General features: G+C 40.0%; 1 protein-coding gene across 1 annotated transcript in view; it reads left to right on the plus strand.

Annotated features, from left to right (window-relative positions):
* Positions 1-4,800: 4,800 nt before the first annotated feature.
* Positions 4,801-20,253, plus strand: part of LOC118423134 (furin-like protease kpc-1) — a gene marked incomplete in the record, with an annotated part of 57,751 nt that continues 42,298 nt past the window's right edge. The window contains 8 exon segments of the mRNA XM_035831139.1: positions 4,801-4,822; positions 5,387-5,556; positions 9,953-10,057; positions 12,276-12,452; positions 13,334-13,498; positions 16,373-16,481; positions 18,251-18,288; positions 19,623-19,708. Of these exon segments, the coding sequence (XP_035687032.1) occupies positions 5,395-5,556; positions 9,953-10,057; positions 12,276-12,452; positions 13,334-13,498; positions 16,373-16,481; positions 18,251-18,288; positions 19,623-19,708 (842 nt within the window).

A 20,253-nucleotide genomic window follows, 5' to 3' on the forward strand; every position in this document is an offset into this window, starting at 1 on the left:
TCTTGAGGGGTTTTGTTCCACAATTTGTGGCTAATGACAGACATTGTTTGCATGACTTGACTTGACTCATGTCCTGTGCCACTCCTTCCCCGCCACCGGAACCACTGTGGCTGCCCAGAATTCCCTGTACAGAATCACATTTTCCATGCTGTAAGTTTGCATGAGATGGTCATCTAATTTACATTAATCAGCTGTTTTCCAATAAAATTCTTATCCTTTTCATCAACAGGTTCTATGAGCCCCCCCGGTTTTCAAGGTTTTTGTATGGGAGCACATTATATAATGTATGTGGATTTGTATGGGTCCATTATACAATGAGTCTTCTCAGAAATGATTCCAACCAATATCCGCCTAATACTTTCCAGGCTATTGTACATGTGTCATTATTGAACAACTCTTTAAAAGTTAAAGCAAAGATAGCATCCGTTATCATAATACTGCCACTAATCATAATGCCGCCAAATAAATCAGCGATGAATTTGTTTCTTTTTCTTTGATGATAATGAAAGTAAAATTGTAATGTCATTGATATTGTTATCTAGGTTTAGTGGTAAGTATAGCTGGCACTTTCAAGGCCAATAACAAACATTTAAGTAAGAAGGTTTTAAAATCTTTGTTTAGCATCAGACAGTCGCTTGACAAAGCCGACGCCTCGCTAGCGGTTAAAAACAAGCTTTTCGACTCCTGTATTGAACCCATCTTACTGTATGGGTCCAAAATGAGGGGGTGTTTCAAAAGGCCCAAATTTGTACATTTGAAATTATGCAAACATTCACTCAATATTCCAAAAACAGTCATTAATTGCTAACACAGACAGAACTAGGGAGGTACTCTTTCATTTGGAGGCCTCCCTAAATGCCATCAAGTATTTGACCCCATTCATACTACATAAGTTCACCCAATCGGATTTCGTGCCAAAACCACCGAAGTGGGATTTATGTGGCCTAGTATGAACGGTCGAATTCCCATCGAAGCAGGCTTCAAGAACCTCTGGGAGGTGGTTTCATTGTGGCTCGGGCGATTCTAGTATGAACGCAAATGTGGCTTGAAGCCGGCTTGGTTTGCATATTGACCCAGTCATGGGACACGTCGTCATATGAAAATTTGGGTATTTCCGCGCTAAAGTAGCTTTGCTGGATTATTTCGTGGATCCTATGACAGACACATGGCGAGTTTTGAGTCTGAACAGATGGAAAGACAAATTGGGTACTTCGTGGAACCTGTTAAGAAAAATTAAAGACTAAAAAAACAACTGGAAGAACAGATACTAGGTACATAAGACGCATCATTCTACGCTGAGGCCCACCAGGTCTGGTGATAATGCCGACTGGGGAGGGGGGAGCTGAATGACAATGAATGTTGCTTGAACCAGTTTGCTATTGGACGCGATTTTTTAATAATCGTCGCGCGCAATCACATCATGGTGAGAAGTATCTGTGGTATGCGACTTACCTGATTCCGATTTGGCAAGCTTAGTATGAACGGGGTCTTTCATTCGACTTTGTAAGAACATGCCAGCTGACAGCCTTCAACTTCAAGCAGATGCTCTCTTGTGCTAATTAGATTTAGAAGCATCAGGTGCTATAAGTTTCTTATGTAATGTTACGCAACTCTCTAGAGAAATGTGACCATGCTTTCATCTGGCAAAATGCCCAGTCAACTCTCTCAAGTAGATTGACTCTTCAGATACTTGAATAGTAAAGAGAAATTTATATTCATTACAGCTTTTGATAAACCAACATACCATACAGCTAGCTACATTTGTGCAATTACCAAGAAGCAAGAGGAAGTTGAATGTATAAGTAGATTAATAATAAGTAGATTAGACGTCAGGGCTCGAGATACTTTTTTCTGGCAGGTGGCATTAAAAATTACCTGCACCAGACAATTTTACCTGCACTAATCTGAATTTAGGAAGTATGGATCATACTTAAATTGTTCAGGAACCATTATTATATACTTAATAGGTACCGTATATTCTCGAATAAAGTACGCACTTTTTTAACTTTTCAAAATAGAAAAGGTGCTACAAGTTGTTGCCAAAGTTGGGGTGCGTACTTTATTTGAGGTCACTGCACAGAGAAATGGTAAAAAAAGCCTAAAATAAAGCAAGGTGGAGCTACACTTCTAGTAATGTTTCAAAACATGCACATTGTTGTTGTCTTGTAGTTGTCTAAACATGAAACAAAGAAATTGTCTAAACATGATTTACATAAGAGTGGCATTTGGTAAATGCCACTGTCTTAGCGGCCATAAGGATGGTACACACGTGGCTGTCAGCCTTAGACTCAAGACGTCACGCAGCAGTCCTTGCTTTGTTCGCTGACATGAGCAAAGCATTTGATAGAGTGAACCATTTAATTCTCCTCCAACGAGTGAACGACGTGGTGACCAATCCACGCATGGTAGCCTGGATACAGAACTATCTGCAGGGCCGTACCCAGAGAGTGGTTGCTAACGGTAAAGTCAGCGAGTGGAGAGTACTCACTTCGGGGGTACCTCAGGGAGGTGTACTGTCACCCTACCTTTTCCTCCTGTTCATGAGTACTCGAGACGTAGTCTACAGCGACACTCTTGATGTCGGCTACGCGGACGACGTGGGTTTGTCCAGGTCTATCTCCCTGGAGAAGGATCGCGTGGATAACAGTATGAGAGAGGAAGCGCTACAGCTTGATTCCTGGGCGGAGTGCAACGACATGCTGCTAAATGGCAAAAAAAGTCAGTCTCTGTTGATCTGTTTCAGCAGAAACATTCCACTTTTACCGCCACTCTCTCTCGGCGGTGAACCTGTACCATTCTCAAGGGTCGCAAAAGGCCTCGGGTTCATCTTCGACTGCAAGCTGTCATGGCACGATCATGTACAATCCCTCGTTTCAAAAGCATCGAGCAGGCTGCACTATCTCAGACTACTTACTAAACAGGGGATGTGCGTGGCTGACCTGGTTCAGATTTACCTGTCACTTATTCGTAGCGTTCTTGAATATGGTCACGTTCTGCTGGTAGGTTGCAGCAAAGAACAATCGGACAGTATGGAACGTGTACAGAAACGGGCCCTCCGTATCATCTCTCTCGGGGGTAGGCGATCAGTTCCCAACTTACCTTCCTTAAAGGAAAGGAGAGAAGCTGCTGCAGTAAAGCTCTTTAAGGACATGTTAAGACCCGAACATCCACTGCACGATCTTGTGCCTCCTCAGAGACGCACAGTTACTGGCAGGCAACTGAGGAATAAGAACGCGTTCACTCTCCCCAAGGCAAGAACTGACAGACTGAAACAGTCGTTCCTCCACACTGCAGTCAGACTTTATAATGACTCTATTTCCTAGCATTACCATCAGCCTGTGAGTTCGGATCTATGCTTAGTGTTTGTTAATATAGTATGTATTTTTGTTTGTTGACATTCTGCACGTATAAGTTTCTCTGTAACAAACCTACGCAATTCAGGGTTTACCATGTGTGTATTTCCCTGCCTATGTACGTTTGAGGAAGAAATAAATAAATAAAATAATTTGCATACAATCCTTTTGAGTTAGTGACTTTGACTTGTACAACTGGTTTTTCCTGATTTCTTCTACCAGTTCTCAGTGATTTTTATAATTTGCAGTAGGCAATTCACAAGTTCATAGAGACAATGACAGTGTAAATGCAGGTTATTTCATGCAAAATAACCTGGGGAAAACATCATAAATTTGAATTTATCCAGTTAAAGGTCTGTTCAAAATTGGTGGAGAAGGGGTGCGTACTTTATTTGAGTTTTTCCATTTTACCTTTCCCAAAGATCTGTCTAAGACTTGTCCAAAATCAGGGGTGCGTACTTTAATTGGGGTGCGTACTTTATTCGAGAATATACGGTACATTTTGTAGTAACAGTCAATGCAGCTAATAATTTCCACATGCACCTACACCAGGGGGGTTGACATCATCTTTATTGACATATAAACGCAACACATTTATAATCAACATATAAGATGAGTTTAAAAGAAGAAGAGACCTAGGCCGACCCCTTAATCAGAATGATAAAAATTCTGGAGGGCGCAAGGTAAAACTTAATGTGTGCAACCGACTATTTGATACAAATAGTATTGCACAACGTTATTTATTAACAATAGATTAATGTATATAACCTAGTACATGGACCAGTGCAGGTTAGGTGCAGGTAGACACCAGAAGTACCAGCACAGCTCCAATTTTACCTGCACTAATCTTGCATATGCAGGTGGTATTTCGAACCCTGGACGTATATACTAGCATGCACATATAAATGTATATGATTGTTTCCATTGTTACATGTAAAACGGGAGAGGTCCATTTTCTGACAGGGCTCCAAATGAAAGCTTGTTGGAATCCCCTTATAAGATAGCTACGTAATCTTTGCTTTTTAAACCAAGCATTCTGATTTTGGAAGGCAAGGTTGACACGAATAGAAAGTAGGCCAAGCCTGTTCCAGTTCTGTGTGGTTTACAGTTATTGTAGAGATTTCTCAGCTGTATATCATAAAGTCAAATGTCAGATAGATTGATAGCCCTCACTCACAGACTCTGAGGCTTTCAATAAATGTAATTGTATCACCGTCAAAAAGTAGGGCACTGACTTGTTCCAACCCTATGAAGTGTGGTAGGTGTGGTTGGCTTGTATTCTTTAGCTTTACAGTTTACTCAGGTGAATACAGGTATGTTTAAGTATGGGTGTGGTGTTATGGTCATAGCACAACCACAATCACTCCATGACGTAAAGCCAGAGGCTTGCTTGGTAGACAAACAAAACTAGCTCACGACTTCTCAGAAGAGCTGTGCACCCAACCTAAAGCACAACAAATACATTTTGGGTATGGACATAGAAAAAAGAAGAATGTCAGAAAAACCTAATTTCAAACCTACTGAATTAATGCTCTTCTGAGGGGCTCTTATTCTGAATGGAGCTCTTCAGAAATCGTTACAGGGATACGGTTACTTGCTTTGAGATCTTTGCAAGGCCAATTTTTTTACCCTGAGATCGTGGTGGTATGATTGTGGAGATCAGCAAGGTTAAGTTGAAAATGCACAAATTTAACAGTTTTGGTACTTTTGGATATTGATGAATGCAAATTCAAATTCTTTGACAAGTTCTATGAGTATGATAGACATTTTGTTATCTTTCTACCACTTAGATGTCAAGAATATGGTGTATACTTGTATACTTTGATAGCTTTATATGTAAACCTACAAAATGGGTGCACCAACAGGAAAAAATTGGGTTCACAGCTCCAATTTTGGGTGCACCAAGGTGAGCCTTGGTGGACATCACCCTTGACATTGAACTCAGAGCTATAGATATTTTGAGGCATGCTCATTAAGTTACACTTACAGGTAGGTAAAATGTTTGACAAATTACTATCTTCATCCCTCCCTAGGCTCCACCATGGCAGGATGTGCAGTAGTAGTAGTACTGCTGCTGTGTATGGTACATTTCAGCCAGACTTCAGAGTCACACTACACTAACTACTGGGTGGTACGGGTATCCGGCGGGGAGACAGCCGCCCGCCATGTGGCTGCTAGGAACGGCTTCACATACCTCCATAAGGTACGTACATTTGTACATTAGGCCTAGGAAAAAAAATGTTGTGTTTCCTGTAACAGTCCTGAAAAAATTAGGGTCGGTAGGTAGGGATAATCTTTTTTTTTTTTTTTTTTTTTTTTTTAGACATGGTACCTGGCTTGAAAACTGGCAACACATTGGCCAAAAGCATTATTTCTTAAGCTGGGAACTGTGGTGGTGTCCATGTCAATATCTATCCATACACTTTGTTACATAGAAATGTACATTTATATTGTATGCTTCTGATGTCATCTTGCCGGCTCATAATCTTCATCTTCTGCTTTAGGGAAAGCTATCACTTATACACAGAAACTAACTCTTATACAAGGATATAAATTGCCAACAAAACATTGGGCATAGGTCCCCACTAGGACCCCTTACCAAGGGCCAACAGTCTGCCTTCAAGCTCAACAAGTGGAACAGTATACACAACTCCAAGTCATGTATTTCCTGCTTGGAACTTGAGGCAAGTTACCATGAAAAATGTAGAAAACATTGGGCAAAGCATCCTAACTTAACTTTTATCATCTTGATCATGTTAGTTAGAAAAAAAATCAACAACAAATTTTATCTAAGTTTGCCTATAGAAATAAGAATAAAAACCTTGCTGGAATTATTGGCTCTCTGAGTTAATAAAAATCTATACAGACTAAATACATTTCATGGTCAACTGGTGCAGATGGAAAAAAATACAAATACTTGCACTCCCCCAAAAAATACATGCACAACCAAAAGTACTATACCATAAACCATATATTAATTATCTTTTTTTTGTTACATGTACAATTGTTTGTTAGCAAAAAATTAGATGCAATTTGATAAAACCTCCTTGGAAAAACTCACATGCAACATTATTACCAGTACAAGTGCTGTCAAGCCTGCATTTCCCCCCAAATAAGATAGGGGCGCTGCTGTACATAAAACAAAATGGCGGCTCTCGGTTTGTTTACTTCATTTCGGACGGCTTTTGGGCGGACTTTTTTGCATTTCAGGCGTACCAAAATAGGTTAATTTTGGAGGTACAATAGTGAAAAAGCATTGTTTGTTTATTGAGTTGTTTGTTTGGGTGCTGATTTCTATGTTTCAGTTGAAAATTTACTGTGTGTTTGAGCACATGCTCCTGAGCTGAGTCATGCTTCTGAACTTCTACTACGTTTATACGTGTCCATGTGTATCTCATATTTACGATGATTTATGTGTTCCTAATTATGTTAACTGTGATTTATGAAGTAAACAGAGGTAATTGATGTTATTTGGACTTTTTCTACTGCACTAGGAATTAGCAGAACATGTTCAAAAACCGATTCTATAACGATGCATCACTCGAAAGCTCCTTGCACAAATTCTCACATGGAAAATTCATGTCTGCCAGCCGGCCACCCAAAAAAAGTCTAGGGTCGGCAGGTTTTTCTAGGGTCGGTCGGGTTACAGGAAACACAACATTTTTTTTCCTAGGCCTTACTAGGGGTGGGTATCGGTACAAAAAAGTTAGGTATGTAGGTTTGACTGTGCAGGTCTAGAGGTCGGATCCAGGTCCGGACCTGACCTGACCTGGTGAAGTATCCAAACTTCTGGTGTTTTAAAATGTTATCTTTATGTTGACAAGATTAACTGCCTCTGTTAACTAACTAACCAAGCAAGGACGTTAGATAAGTATACGATGCCTGCCATGTCACCGATCTTGTGCCATTGGGAAGGTACTTTTCAGGACTCTCCTCACTTACATGTAGATGAGTAGTTAGCTGTAGCTAGTGACAGACCTTTGTTTGGGCATGTGTGCCTAAACCCACTTTCAGGTTCAGGTCCGGATTCAAATCCAGAGGTATAGGTCCAGGCCCTGAAACTGAAAACCATAAATCATCAAGAATATGTAACATCTATTACCATCATACCACCACGTTTACTGTGAGTTCGCAAACAATACTATATTTGACAAATGATCAACGCATCATTTTCTTCAGTTTGCCACTTTTTTTAAAAATCTTTTTTTGTCTCTCTTGTCGTGCTAAAACGTAATATCGTAATTGTAACACACTGCGGAATTACACAGAGAACGGGCGCGTGGTTGGAAGGGGGTTCAATAATACCGCCAGGAAGAAACACGGCACAATTAACTGCCGCTACGTAGCTATATACATCCTATGTTGTTCCTTCCTTTCCTGTTAGTATTTGTACAAAAATTAAACAGAAACCTGCATGGGCATACAGAAAGTCATGAGAAAACGGACGTGTACTATCAAGAATTTTCATTTAATCAAATCAAATCAAACTTTATTGAATCAACATGGCAGTCATCCAGACTGAATTGCGTTGAAATGACAGTGAAACAAGTTAATAATACTTATATATTGGCAGTTAAAATCATATATAGTTAAAATAAAGATATAGGTAGTATACAATTTCTAAAACCATTTCGTGTGTCAATCTCTTAACGACGTACATAACAACACAACAATAACAACTGAGTACATATATATTGCACATGATGGGGGCGAACGATATCGCACACAGTGACATGGGGCTCACTCTGACTAGTCTGAGTCTAGTAAGTCTCTCGCTGCCCTTGCCACAAACGACTTCCTATGTCTCTCGGTACGGCTGACTGGCAGTTTGTACGGCTTTCTGCGTCTCAGTTCATATCGCGGGGGTGCCAGGGGTGTGAGGGATATTTCAGAATCCTTTTCAACTTGCGTAGAGACGCCTCCCTTCGCCTTGACTCAAGGGTTGGCAGATGGTTACAGGGTAAACCACATATCTTGAGGCATGTCTTTTGAACCTTTTCCAAGTCATCTGACAAACCATGTGGGAGACTGCCCCAGACAGGGGAGGCATACTCGAGCACCGGGCGGATGAAAGATATGTAAATTTGCAAAAGAACATCTGAAGGTAACCCAGCACGTCTCGCTACACGCAGGTAATGTATACGCAGTTGAGCCTTTGATTGCATGTATTCAACATGGGGACCCCATGTAAGATCATTGCTGACCATTACTCCAAGGAGCTTGAATGAAGAGACCCTCTCAACTGGCTCGCCCCTTAGCGTGAGCTTTAATTTTGGTCTGTCACAACCGCTATGACGTAAAACTTTACTGCTAGCGTAGAAGTGAAAATGGCCAGAAAATGGCGGCGTATGTTCAATTTGACCCATTCAGCCATAGATCCGGGCGATAATGCAACGGTTCTTCACACCGAGTTGTAGGTCACCAAAAGAAATTCAAGATTGTTGTTGAATCATGCTCGTCTTGTGCCGTGAGCATGTGTGATTATTATCTACAAATCTGGTGACCTGCCCTGAAAAGGAACATTTGGCCTTGTTGTCTTCGAATGCACTGTTATCGAAGCCAAGTTTTAAGAATGTGTTAAACACGTGGATGTCTGAGGTGTACATACCTCCAAAATTACTGTTGCTGCACAAGTACATCTCCTTAAATTCATCGCCTATTTATTTGGCGGTATTATGATTAGTGGTGGTATTATGATAATGGATGTTAATGATTACTATACGTAAATAATTACTACTACAGTGTGTGATTTTTTCCTTCCTCGTCAAGTTAAATTTACAGCAAAAATCGAGTTCTAAAGGCCCAAAATCTAGGCTGCTCACAGTGAAAATCGAGTTCTAAAGGCCCAAAATCTAGGCTGCTCACAGTGCAACTTGAGTTTAGAAGTAAGTTGCGCCATGCAAAATGTGGTTACCCTGTGCAAGTGAGTATTTCACATGCTCCATGGACAGCAATGTTTGGCGATGTTTTCATCTTTGTTGAAGCACAAATTTCGAGATTTTTGGGAGGTTTGAGATGGTTTAAAGCGAAAAGAGAGATAGATTTTTTATGAGTTCAGTACCAAATCACTTGGGTTTAATTTTTTGGGGGGGGACCTGAACCAAAACGTTTAATTTGCAAGTCCAGAACCGGTCCGGCGTACCGGTATGCATCCCTAGTCAGGGGTAGGAGGAACCCCTTGCATCCTTGGTCGGAAGTCCTCCTATGAGACAGAAACTGCAAAACAACAAACCTGCATCTGTTGGGGCCGTCTTACACGTGGCATGCAGTCCGTGTGGGACTTAGTGCACTAATAGACAAGAGGGTGGAGAGGGACCTTCACCTTAAAAAGTCACATGCAGGCCAGGCAGATGTAGACAAATACTGGAACTCCTTAAAAACCTGCCTCCAAGACATCCAGCATGAAATGCTGTTGTGGGTAATCCGAGAAAGAAAAGAACTGGTTGGTGGACTGATGAGGTTAAAGCGGAAGTAGATGAGAAGAACAATTCTTTTTTCTCAATTTCTAATTCTAAGAACTGATAATGAAAGTGAATTAGCGTCGCCTTACATAATGGAGATTACAATTTTGTACATTTTGTACAACATTTTGTCCACAGTTTGACCATCTTGCTGACCACTACACCCTACTCCATGAGAGGACTGAAGCCCGGTCCAAAAGAAGTGCAGATGACGTGAACTCAAAGCTGGCGTCGGATCCCCAGGTAGTCTTTTTGGGAGGGTTACTCACTTAGGAATGTCCATTTGTAGTAGTAGTAGTACCATATTTCTTGATGGAAGTATGCACTTTTTAGATTTTTCGAAATCCGAAAGTGCATGGTGTTGCATGGTGTTGCCTACTTGATTTGAGGTTACTGCCCGGACAAAACCGGGGAAAAAAGAGGACCTCACATCAGCTAGAAACCTGGAAGACGGGCAATCGTAGCTTGGAACAGCATCGAAAGATGCATAGAATCAATTTTGACGCACGAGGACAGTATAATCAATTTATAAAAGAATATATTTATATAATGTCATGAGTAAATTCCAAGAAATATGCTTCAAGTTGTGCAAGACGCCCCTCATCTTCTGGTTGCAGAACGTCCCGCAATCTTCCGCAGACCGTCCCACAAGTTCTGAACGTCTGCGAGACGGCAAAGATTTCTGCAGAAATCCTCAAATTCCTACTGCAGTCATTGATTTCAAAATAAACAGCTCACAAAACTAATGATCTACATTGCACATATCTGGAGGGATGATAGCTGAGTGAATGTCTGAGTGTGTGGTTGTCACGTAGTATGAAAAACTAGCAATGATTCAACGTTATAAAACGGTGCTAGCATTTTTTTCCATAAAACTGTTCAGAATCCTAGTTACAGATACATTTTACACTGTCATTTGATTTGTCACAATTTCTTATCATAGCAGGCCGAGATATCGTACATAAGCATCTAAACTCTACATGGAAACATTAACTACGCTACTTGGACAAAGAAAAACATTGCGTCTTGGCATGATGACGCTAACCCGTCATGCACTGCGGGTCAACTTTTGGCGGCATATTCAAATAAAAAAAATAAATTACGATGAATTTGCTGTGGTATGTAAGACTGTTTTGTAGAAAATAACGATGGTGGTGTTACGTGAGCTACTTGTCTCTGTTTTGTTGCTGACTTACGTAATTAGTAACGTTAACGTTACTACATTCCCGCAAAGGGTTAAATGCCAACCCAGAAATAGAGTGAGTCTTACTATACGTTATCGACAAGTATCGCTGTCAAAAGTGTGTCAGCGCCCGTACCCGACGTCTTTCAAAATGACGGGGGTTCGGGCGGCGCCTTGAATTGAAGATATTAGAACGTTTAATTTGTCTAGTAGGTCGGTAGTATTGGCTCACCATCGCCGTGCGCGCTCCGCATTCAAGTGAAGAGAATCGAACCCGCGTGATTTCCTTCACCGCATGAACAGTCTCACCCCGTTCGATTCTCTGCAAATCGCTTACCAGAACCTAGCTCCATTTTTCGGATAAAACTGAACTGTAGATTAACGTTATGCGATGATTTGAACTTTCTCATGGTGCGTGGTCTTGATGACTGGGCGTGACTCTTTTGAAAATCTCACCGCTGGCCGTTAGCCAATTAGCAAAGAAGAATACTGGCAGTGCAAAACAAAACAAAACTTGCTCCCTCCCTCCCTCCATAGAATTATTATTCAATGATTTCTCTGTAACCACTTACTTTACCGTAACTTTACTCTAATACTAAAGAAAGGCAAAGGCGGTTCGACTAGATTCTGGTCCCAGTGAAGTACATTTATTGGAGCACAACAATACAATCAGGAAACAGCAATAATAATCAATGCACTAAGGAATCCCTAACCATAACACGAGCCGTTGTGACGATATTACATAAGGTAGGACATTGCGTTGTGTTTTACTATACTATACTATACTATACTCACAGTTACAGGCACGGATCAGGCTTCAACGCGGCTCGGCGGGTATTCCAGTTACGACAGTGCACGTGCTCCTCTGTACAGACTGTTCTCTTACATGGACTGAACTGCTAACTCTAGTTTGCTGTTCTATTTATCTTACCCTAATTAGTCGGCGTTATTCTATTGATATTTATAAACCAGTCCTGTAACTTTTAACACACAAGTACAAGGTTCCATTTAGCAGACAACCCTTTGTCTTGTAGAACAGGGTTGGCAGACAGAATTAACACAAGGCTAACAACCTACAAGATCAAAGAGCGTCTACATACATACATAATGTACAAGGTGTGAACGAGAAGACAACCATCACTGTTGCTATGGGCTGTAACTTAACATACATAGAAGTAAAGAGAGTATTCTCCCTCCCTCCCTCCATAGAATTATTATTCAATGATTTCTCTATTTCTTTTTGCTGACATGTTTTCCCATCTGTTCTCCCCACTGCAGGTGCACTGGCTGTCCCAGCAAGTGGCACACAAACGGGTGAAACGACAGCTGTTTGCAGATGATCCCTTTGCTTTCAAAGAGCAGTCCTTCGTTGGAGACGAGTACCCAGATATCTCACTCAGTGAGGTCAGGAGGGAGGCGCTGATGGCAAAGAGGGGAGACATGTCAGAAGAGCAGGTAACACAAAATACAGTAGAAGCCAGTTAATTGCACAGCAGATTACTGCACACTTCAGTTATTTGCACAGAATCCCTAAATCCCATGGTTGTGAGTTGCAGCTAGATAACTTCGCTCTGTTGCACCACCCGGATGATTGCACGAAATATGTAGGCAAATGGGGTGTGCAATTAGATGGCTTCTACAGTACTATCATCACAATGTTATACTAGTACATTAGACATTTATTCATTTCTTGTAACAAATGTATCTCCCTCCACTTGAGTCTCTGATGTTATGTCACTAGTCCCCCTTTTTATTTGTTTTGTGTTACTCTTTTTGATAAGTGTGGGGGGCTTCTTTTACATGCTTGAGGTATACATGTGGCTCTCCTCAAACACGGGACCTCCATTTAACATCCTATCTGAGGGACGGCCTAACCTGAAGCTAGGTACTCATTTACACTTGAGTGAAGTGAGGAAAGTTGTGTTAAGTTGTGTGCAAAGGCACAACGACGGCATATCAACAGATTTGAACCCTGGACGTCTGGGTTACAGGCCCCAAAACCTGCCATTACACCACATTTGACCACACCTACAGTTTTATATTTGTACATGTTAACGCTAGTTCACCTTTATTCGCGTGGTAACCTATATCCGTTGTACCTAAAAACAGGTTGTTTAGGGATATGACGTGGATGGACGATGGTTTCAAATTGTTTTTTTTCTTCATTATAATGCAGTTTGAGACCTCCATCTGCCAACTTGATATTCCAAAATATCCTGGAGTTAAATACAACGGATAAAGGTTACCACGCGAAGAAAGGTAGCGTTACCCCCAGTACTCATATTCCACGTGGGGCTCGGCCATGCCCTTTCATCCCCTTATCTCTGCCATCCCAGAGTTCTGCAGCTGAGAAGGAAAAGAAGGGCTCTGATGGAGACAAGGCAGAGGCACGGGCGGCCGTGGATGACTTTGTGAACTCTGTCATTGAACAGGGTCACAGCTCAAAGGTGGATAAAATGGTCAAGTTCAATGACCCGGAGTATAGCAGGATGTGGTATTTGGTGAGTAACCATGTTGCAATCTCTTAGTTAATAATTGTTTATTAGTTTATTAAGTTAATCTCAATGACATGTAATATGTGGCTGTATCCAGTCTGTTGGCCATTCTCCAGTTTTCAGATTTTAGTCATTGCAGGTGCAGCACAGGACTTTCTTTTATTTCACCATGGAGTGAAATACTATATTTGTTTCTGCTTCTTCTTTGTCTCCTGTCGCAATATTTGAAGGGGTACATTTCTGTCGTTCCTGGGCCAAATGACTTGAAATTTGACTACTTTTATAGATTTGCCTTTTCCAGCTCCTCCAAGTACTAGTAACGTTATAGGCTAAAAGTCCATACTTTCGTAAATAATGGGAGCTTCGTACTAGGAGCATTTGGAAGGGGAATGTCATTAGACATAGATTATAGGAATCAGAGCCTCATCCGCATAATTGATGAGAAAATTCTACAATAGCCATCTCTGCTAACTAATAAGACTTTCATTTTTAGGGCAACAATGTGTTCTGTGGGTTGTGAAGACCATCAACTGAATGTAATTTGTGAATGTTAGTATTTCTTAGCACAAATAAAATGTTCATCAATATAATATTATATACATTTAATTTAGTGGTTAAGGCTAACATGATTTGGTGAAGGTACAATGTATTAGGCTGTCTTCTTAGTTGTGGAATCTTAAAATTTGATTCGTTAAATTTGTAGATTGAATCTTCTTTGTCTCTCTGGAAACCTCAGTATAACATAGACTACATTTTGATCTTAGAATGACATTATATTCAATTTCATATTTCATCTTTAAAAAGTTAAGAAACTTGAATGGCCAGTTTTTAAGGGGAACTTTTACTTTTTAGGCAGGTGTCACAAGACCACATTTCCATTGAAACAAAAGCAACAAAATTTGTAAAATTCATGCTTAGGCCACACCAATTTAATTTCTTGGTCACGGATTTTTTCATAAAAAATATGGAGCGAGAGGGCGAAATAAAAATAAAAATTGTAATACTAAAATGGTTGGGGTAAAGGTAACGGCTAATCCAAAACATAAAGAAAAAAAGTTTTCAGCTTGAAAAAAGTACAAAAACACTATCATTGTACAGTAACAGCACCTGTACCCACAATTTAAGGAGCTTATGATATAAAGGCCAATTTGCTACACTAGAAAGTTAGTGAATGGTTTCATTAATGGTGAAAATTTGCTGAGTGGTAATTTTCATTTTTATTTTTTTTTCCAAAAAATAGGAGCGAGCGAATCCGTGAACCAAGAAATTAAATTGGTGTGGCCTTAAGTTCGGAGGAAATGAATAATTTATGATCCATGAAGTGAGTAGGTGCAGAGACCATTGTATGGTGGGAATGGTTACCTTAAGAAGAGAATAAGTGGTTTGTGTAGTGTCCAATATTGTTCTTGATGTAAGATGCTACAGTTACATGTATACCAGGTCCTGGCTGTAATTTCTGCAATGGATTCAGAGGGTTATCAGCACATTGATGCTGTGTAATGCTGTGTAATGCTGTCAAGTCCAAGTCAAATGTGTTCAGTTGCCAATACAATTCATGTATTTTGTGTGCAAAAGATACTATTTTCACAACCACAGCACTTGCCTGTGGAGTTGAGTCCCACTTTAACAGAAGTACTGTCACATTATTACCTTTGAAATAATATACTTTTTTCTGTTTTGCAAACTTGCTCCTAAGCTAAAGATGACTGGTGGTGAGTAGCTCCTCTTTCTCTCTCTATTTTCTTTCTTATTTTTGGTTGCAGTCTTTGTTATTAGAAGAATCTGAGCAATTTACCATATATGTCATAATGTTATTTTTGTCCCTGTCTGTAACTTACTAGTACATTGTATTACCAATAATATTGATGATACATGACTGTATGGATGACATTGCACATGCACCAATTTTTGTCTTTCAAAAAAAGACATGCTGTAGATGGAAAGAAGATACATCAGAAATGTCATTGAATGCCAATGTGCATTCTAAGAAAGAACAAGATACATAAATGATAATTGTATGAAGGAACAAAAATGAAGAATCTATTGGTCAATATACCGTGTTGTGTTAGGCATTTGTTCAACCTGCCTGACCAGGGACTTAGATTTCAAAATGAAGACAACTTTTTATTATTTTGATCTACTTTTTTAAAAATTTGTACGCTTGCATCAGCTTTGGGGTTCCTAGAGAATGTTGTTCGTATAACATAAATTATAATCTAGTCAACATGGCCTAACCACAAATATGGCAAGTTTCATTTAAGAAGAGCTGTTCGTTTGTCATTTTTGTCAGCAAGTTTGGAAGGTCATTGTGTCAAACTGATGGTGTCACTTGAAGTTCACTCTCATGTTATGAACTCACAATGAGACTTCTGTTAGCATTTTTGCCATTTATAAAACCATATCTTCTGTCTTTCATATTGTAAGTTATGGGCCATTTTGTATCCTAATTGTCTAAGTAATGTATCACCCTGGCTCAATGTTGCATGACTTGTACATAAAACAATTTGAAAGCACTTTCTTTAGTCAATTTGTCAGAAGAAAAATTCTTTTGTTTCATTTTATGGTTTGTATTGAAGTTAACAATTCAAGCAGTAGTTTGTGATTATGTGCTACAGTGACTGTGTCGTATATATACATGTATGGTCACGTTTCTCAGGGTAATTTTTTTGAAAATTCATAAGCACAATTACGCTGGGAAAGGTGAAAAACACCATTTAGTTTGACCAAGGAGGTGTTATTTAAACCTATCAGGTTCAACATGACGGTGTTCAAGATAGAAGTACTTGCCCCAAAACGGGCTTGTGTACTTCAACTATGGTGCATAGTAATCAAGAAACGGGATAAGTCTGAAATAGTTATTATAGATTTATCAATTTTCAGCATAATGATGGCCAAACTGAGGGACCAAAGGGCCTGGACATCAACGTGATTCCAGCCTGGGTGAATGGGTACACAGGGAAGGGCATTGTGGCAACCATTGTTGATGACGGTAAGTAAATCTACATTGAATATTTTCTGTTTTTAAGTCCATCCTTGTGCTGCTAAATATGTGACCTGTACCTAGCAGTACTGGTAACACAAGCTTCACAAAACACTAGTAGTGTTTGTGTGTATTGCCTACAGTAACTGTAACAGTGCAGTTCAGTTTTCCCATGAAAGTATGGCGCTGAAGGTGGCAGATAATCAAACATAATCAAATGCTCCAAAGATTTGTTACATTCTAATGATTCATACCATCTCATATGAAAAAATTGCTAGTATGAACAGTGATAAACATCATTATTGAAAAATGGAGGACCTGGTATAGTTTTGGGTGTGTCTGTGTGTTTGTGTTTCCGGATATTTGTGGTTAGCATAACTCTAGAACCTCTGGATGGATTGTAACGATATTTGGTATGTGGGTAGGTGTTGGCAAGATGAAGGTCAGAGTCAATTTTTGGTCCCCTGTCATGTGACCTTGGTAGTGCTTTTGACTTAGGCATGCTATGGCCTTGATTTTTTGGTGGCAGATAGCTTGGGATGTAAGGAAGAAGTGATGTATGTTAGGGCACCCTAGCGGCTTGCTCTGGAACTGCAGGGGCAATTTTTCAGAATCTTCCAAGGAGCATAACGGAGTATAGAAATGATGGATTTCCATTATATTTAGCATGTAGGTATCTTTGGCAGACAGGTGAAAATTTTGCAAACATGGACTTAATTTGCATACTTAATGAGAAAAATCAATTATATTTACTGTACAACAATGTTTTCCATTAAAGGACTCAAATACCTGTAACCAAGGAGGTTAACCCCCTTGCTGTAACATATGTAGTAGGGGTGGGTACCGGTACAGAAAATTCAGGTCCGGTTCAGGTCCAGAGGATCAGGTCCAGGTCCGGACCTGAACCTGAACCTGATTCAGTATGACTCATACCCATGGTCCATGTCACTACAAAGAAATCTGTTTGGTGGAGTATTAGACTAAACTGGCGTTTTATAATCCTACAACGCTAACTGCACCTGTGCGATTGGCTGTAAAACTTGGTAGAAATTACTATAAACTCTACTCTACTTCACTCATGTTATTTTCTTCCACCTCCAAGCGCCCAAATGTTTGAATGCCTTATAAAATAATCTGTTAATTTTCTAATCGGTCCAACATCCGGTGCACCTAATTTTTTCAGGTCCGTTTTTTCTGGACCGGTCCAATAAGAAAAAACGGTTTTGTATCGGTACGCTGTATCGATACCCAGCCCTAATATGTAGATTGTGGTAGGTGGAAGAGTAGCAGATACTAAATAAGTTCCTGATTTGCATACTATTGCTTAAAATTAATGTTAAAGTGTCCTAATTCATCTATGTACATGTAGTAACTGATTGGATTGTCAACATTCTGACCTGTGTAAGTTAGTTAAAGGTGTTACAACCAAGCATAAATTATGCAGAAGTGAAAGTCATTTGCATAATTAGAATATTTCATGGAGGTTTGGGGTCTCTGAATTCTTGTTGTACAAAGAGACTACTTGAATACTAGTGTTGGGCTGTTGGCCATATCAAAATAGTTTGGGTTTGCATGTGTCCAGGCATTTCCAGGAGTTTCAAGGCTATGTGTGTGGGAATGAACAGTCACGAACACGTCCCGGACACAGAAGAAGTGGTTAAACTTTGTTTCCGGGCATTTGTGGTAGGCTCTTTGTGGGTATGTCAATGGCCTAGATCACTTAGTAGCAAATGCATGTTCCCTGTATCAACTTGGTCCTTTCCTCCTCTGTTCTGCAGGATTTGACTACACCCATCCGGATCTGAAGAGAAACTATGTAAGTTTTCTAGCGTCTAAGATACTTGGAATTTGTGATGTCCTACATGTACATTTGTAGATTATACCCATAGGCTCTGTTTTGAAGACTGATTTCTTCCAAACAATCTGAATAGTCCTGAACTTTAAACAATCCACTTTGCAAAGTTTTGTTATGAATCCACTCTTTCCAAGGAGGCTATAAACTCATATACACCAATTTAGAGATAAATTGTAGCCTAGGGCAATAAAGTTGCTAATCGTTTTTGCCAGCATCCATCATTCTGTTGCATAATAGAATTTGAAAACCTATGATGACAAAAATTTTACCCAGTAACTGCACGTGAGCTGGACAGCCATAGCGTGAACATGCTAGTTGCATGTGCCACATGTTGTTACATGAGAAACCGATACAGCATGTGCCACATGTTGTAGATTTTTTTACCAGAGCTTTCTAATTGAATTTCATTTAATAAGCAGGTACATGTATCTCACAGGACTGCAACTGGTGCAAACAGGTATTGAATCATTGCCTGAAGTCGAAAATATTGTTTGGAATTAAGAAAAAAACATTACAATGCAGAAAACAGCGCCAATGGAATTAACTAAGCTGAAATGTCAACTGTTGATCATTAAAGGAAAGCTGCGCAAAAAATGGAAAATCCTACTATACAAATACACCCAAAGTAAAGTTCTTACTTGTTTTACATATTAAGTCATAGTTCAGAGCTGTCTCACTGTTTGAAACTTGCCTGATGATTGAATCATGTGACGTCAGTGATCTAGATTTCCCATTCAGTGTCTCTCAAGTTGGCTTTCCTGAGGATGGATTTCGATAAATTCAATTCCCACAAGTTCATCCGAACATCCATCGAAGTCCATCCACAGCATAGCCAGAATAAGAAGCATTGGTCATACTGGATGGGACAATTTTAGATTACTGACGTCTGCCTACCTACATGTACCTACCGACCTAGTCCCTTGACCTCCAGGTCGTTGGGGGGACAAGGTAGCCATGAAGATAAAGACTAAGTTGTCTCCAGGCTCGTCTTTCCCTTGCTAGGGTTAGCCGACTGCATACTCGTACAAAGTATACTATTAGTTGTTTCATGCGGGGGCAGATAAACATTAATTGTAAATTGAAAGTAGGTACAGCTGCAATAAGGGCGTTATCATTTCGGCAGAAGTGCTCCATAGTATTACCTTGTTGGTGGGCAGTAAGTACATGTAAGTGCCTGGTTGCTGACATGTAACTTACATGAACATTCAAGACGGTTGGGATCGATTGATTTATTGGTTGGTTTACTGATTGATTGATTGATTGATTGATTGATTGATTGATTGATTGATATCCAGGACCCAGAGGCCAGTTTTGACTACTCAGATCCACGGAACCTGAATGGAAACCCCATGCCTGTTCCTCAGTCTGATGATCCCATGAAGTAAGTACCACTACTAGATCCTCTTTTGTTATCATTATAGTAGGTGATAATAGGTAATAGGTAATACCAGTAATATCTATGTTTATAGACATTGTAATATCTATGTTTATAGACGTTGACACCAGAGCCAAATGATGTTGGTGTGTCACTCAGCACATAAGAAAGAGTGTCCTACTAACTGTATGACCGATTTGTCAGATGATTGTATGCAGTCATATCAAGCTTAGTCAATTAAGAGTAGGAGACCAAACTGGCCACAAACAGACAACTTTATCAATTACAAGTTGGACAGTTCTGTTCCCTTGCATAGACCCATGCTGTCCTTGTGGCTTATGCAATTATGCCGTATTGTGGTATTTCTAATTGGGGAAATGGTTTGGGTTTTTAGATTTCTATGCAACTCCTCTAATTATGCAATTGGCCAGAATGCGATTACCGGTAGTTGGTGTCTACTGTATTTGAATACACTACACTACCAGTAATGTAGTGGCCTGTGTGGCCCACGGGCTATAGAAACAGAGATTGGAACTGTCCCTATACACCAG

Source organism: Branchiostoma floridae, chromosome 9 (assembly GCF_000003815.2).
Source record: "Branchiostoma floridae strain S238N-H82 chromosome 9, Bfl_VNyyK, whole genome shotgun sequence".
Taxonomy (NCBI): domain Eukaryota; kingdom Metazoa; phylum Chordata; class Leptocardii; order Amphioxiformes; family Branchiostomatidae; genus Branchiostoma; species Branchiostoma floridae.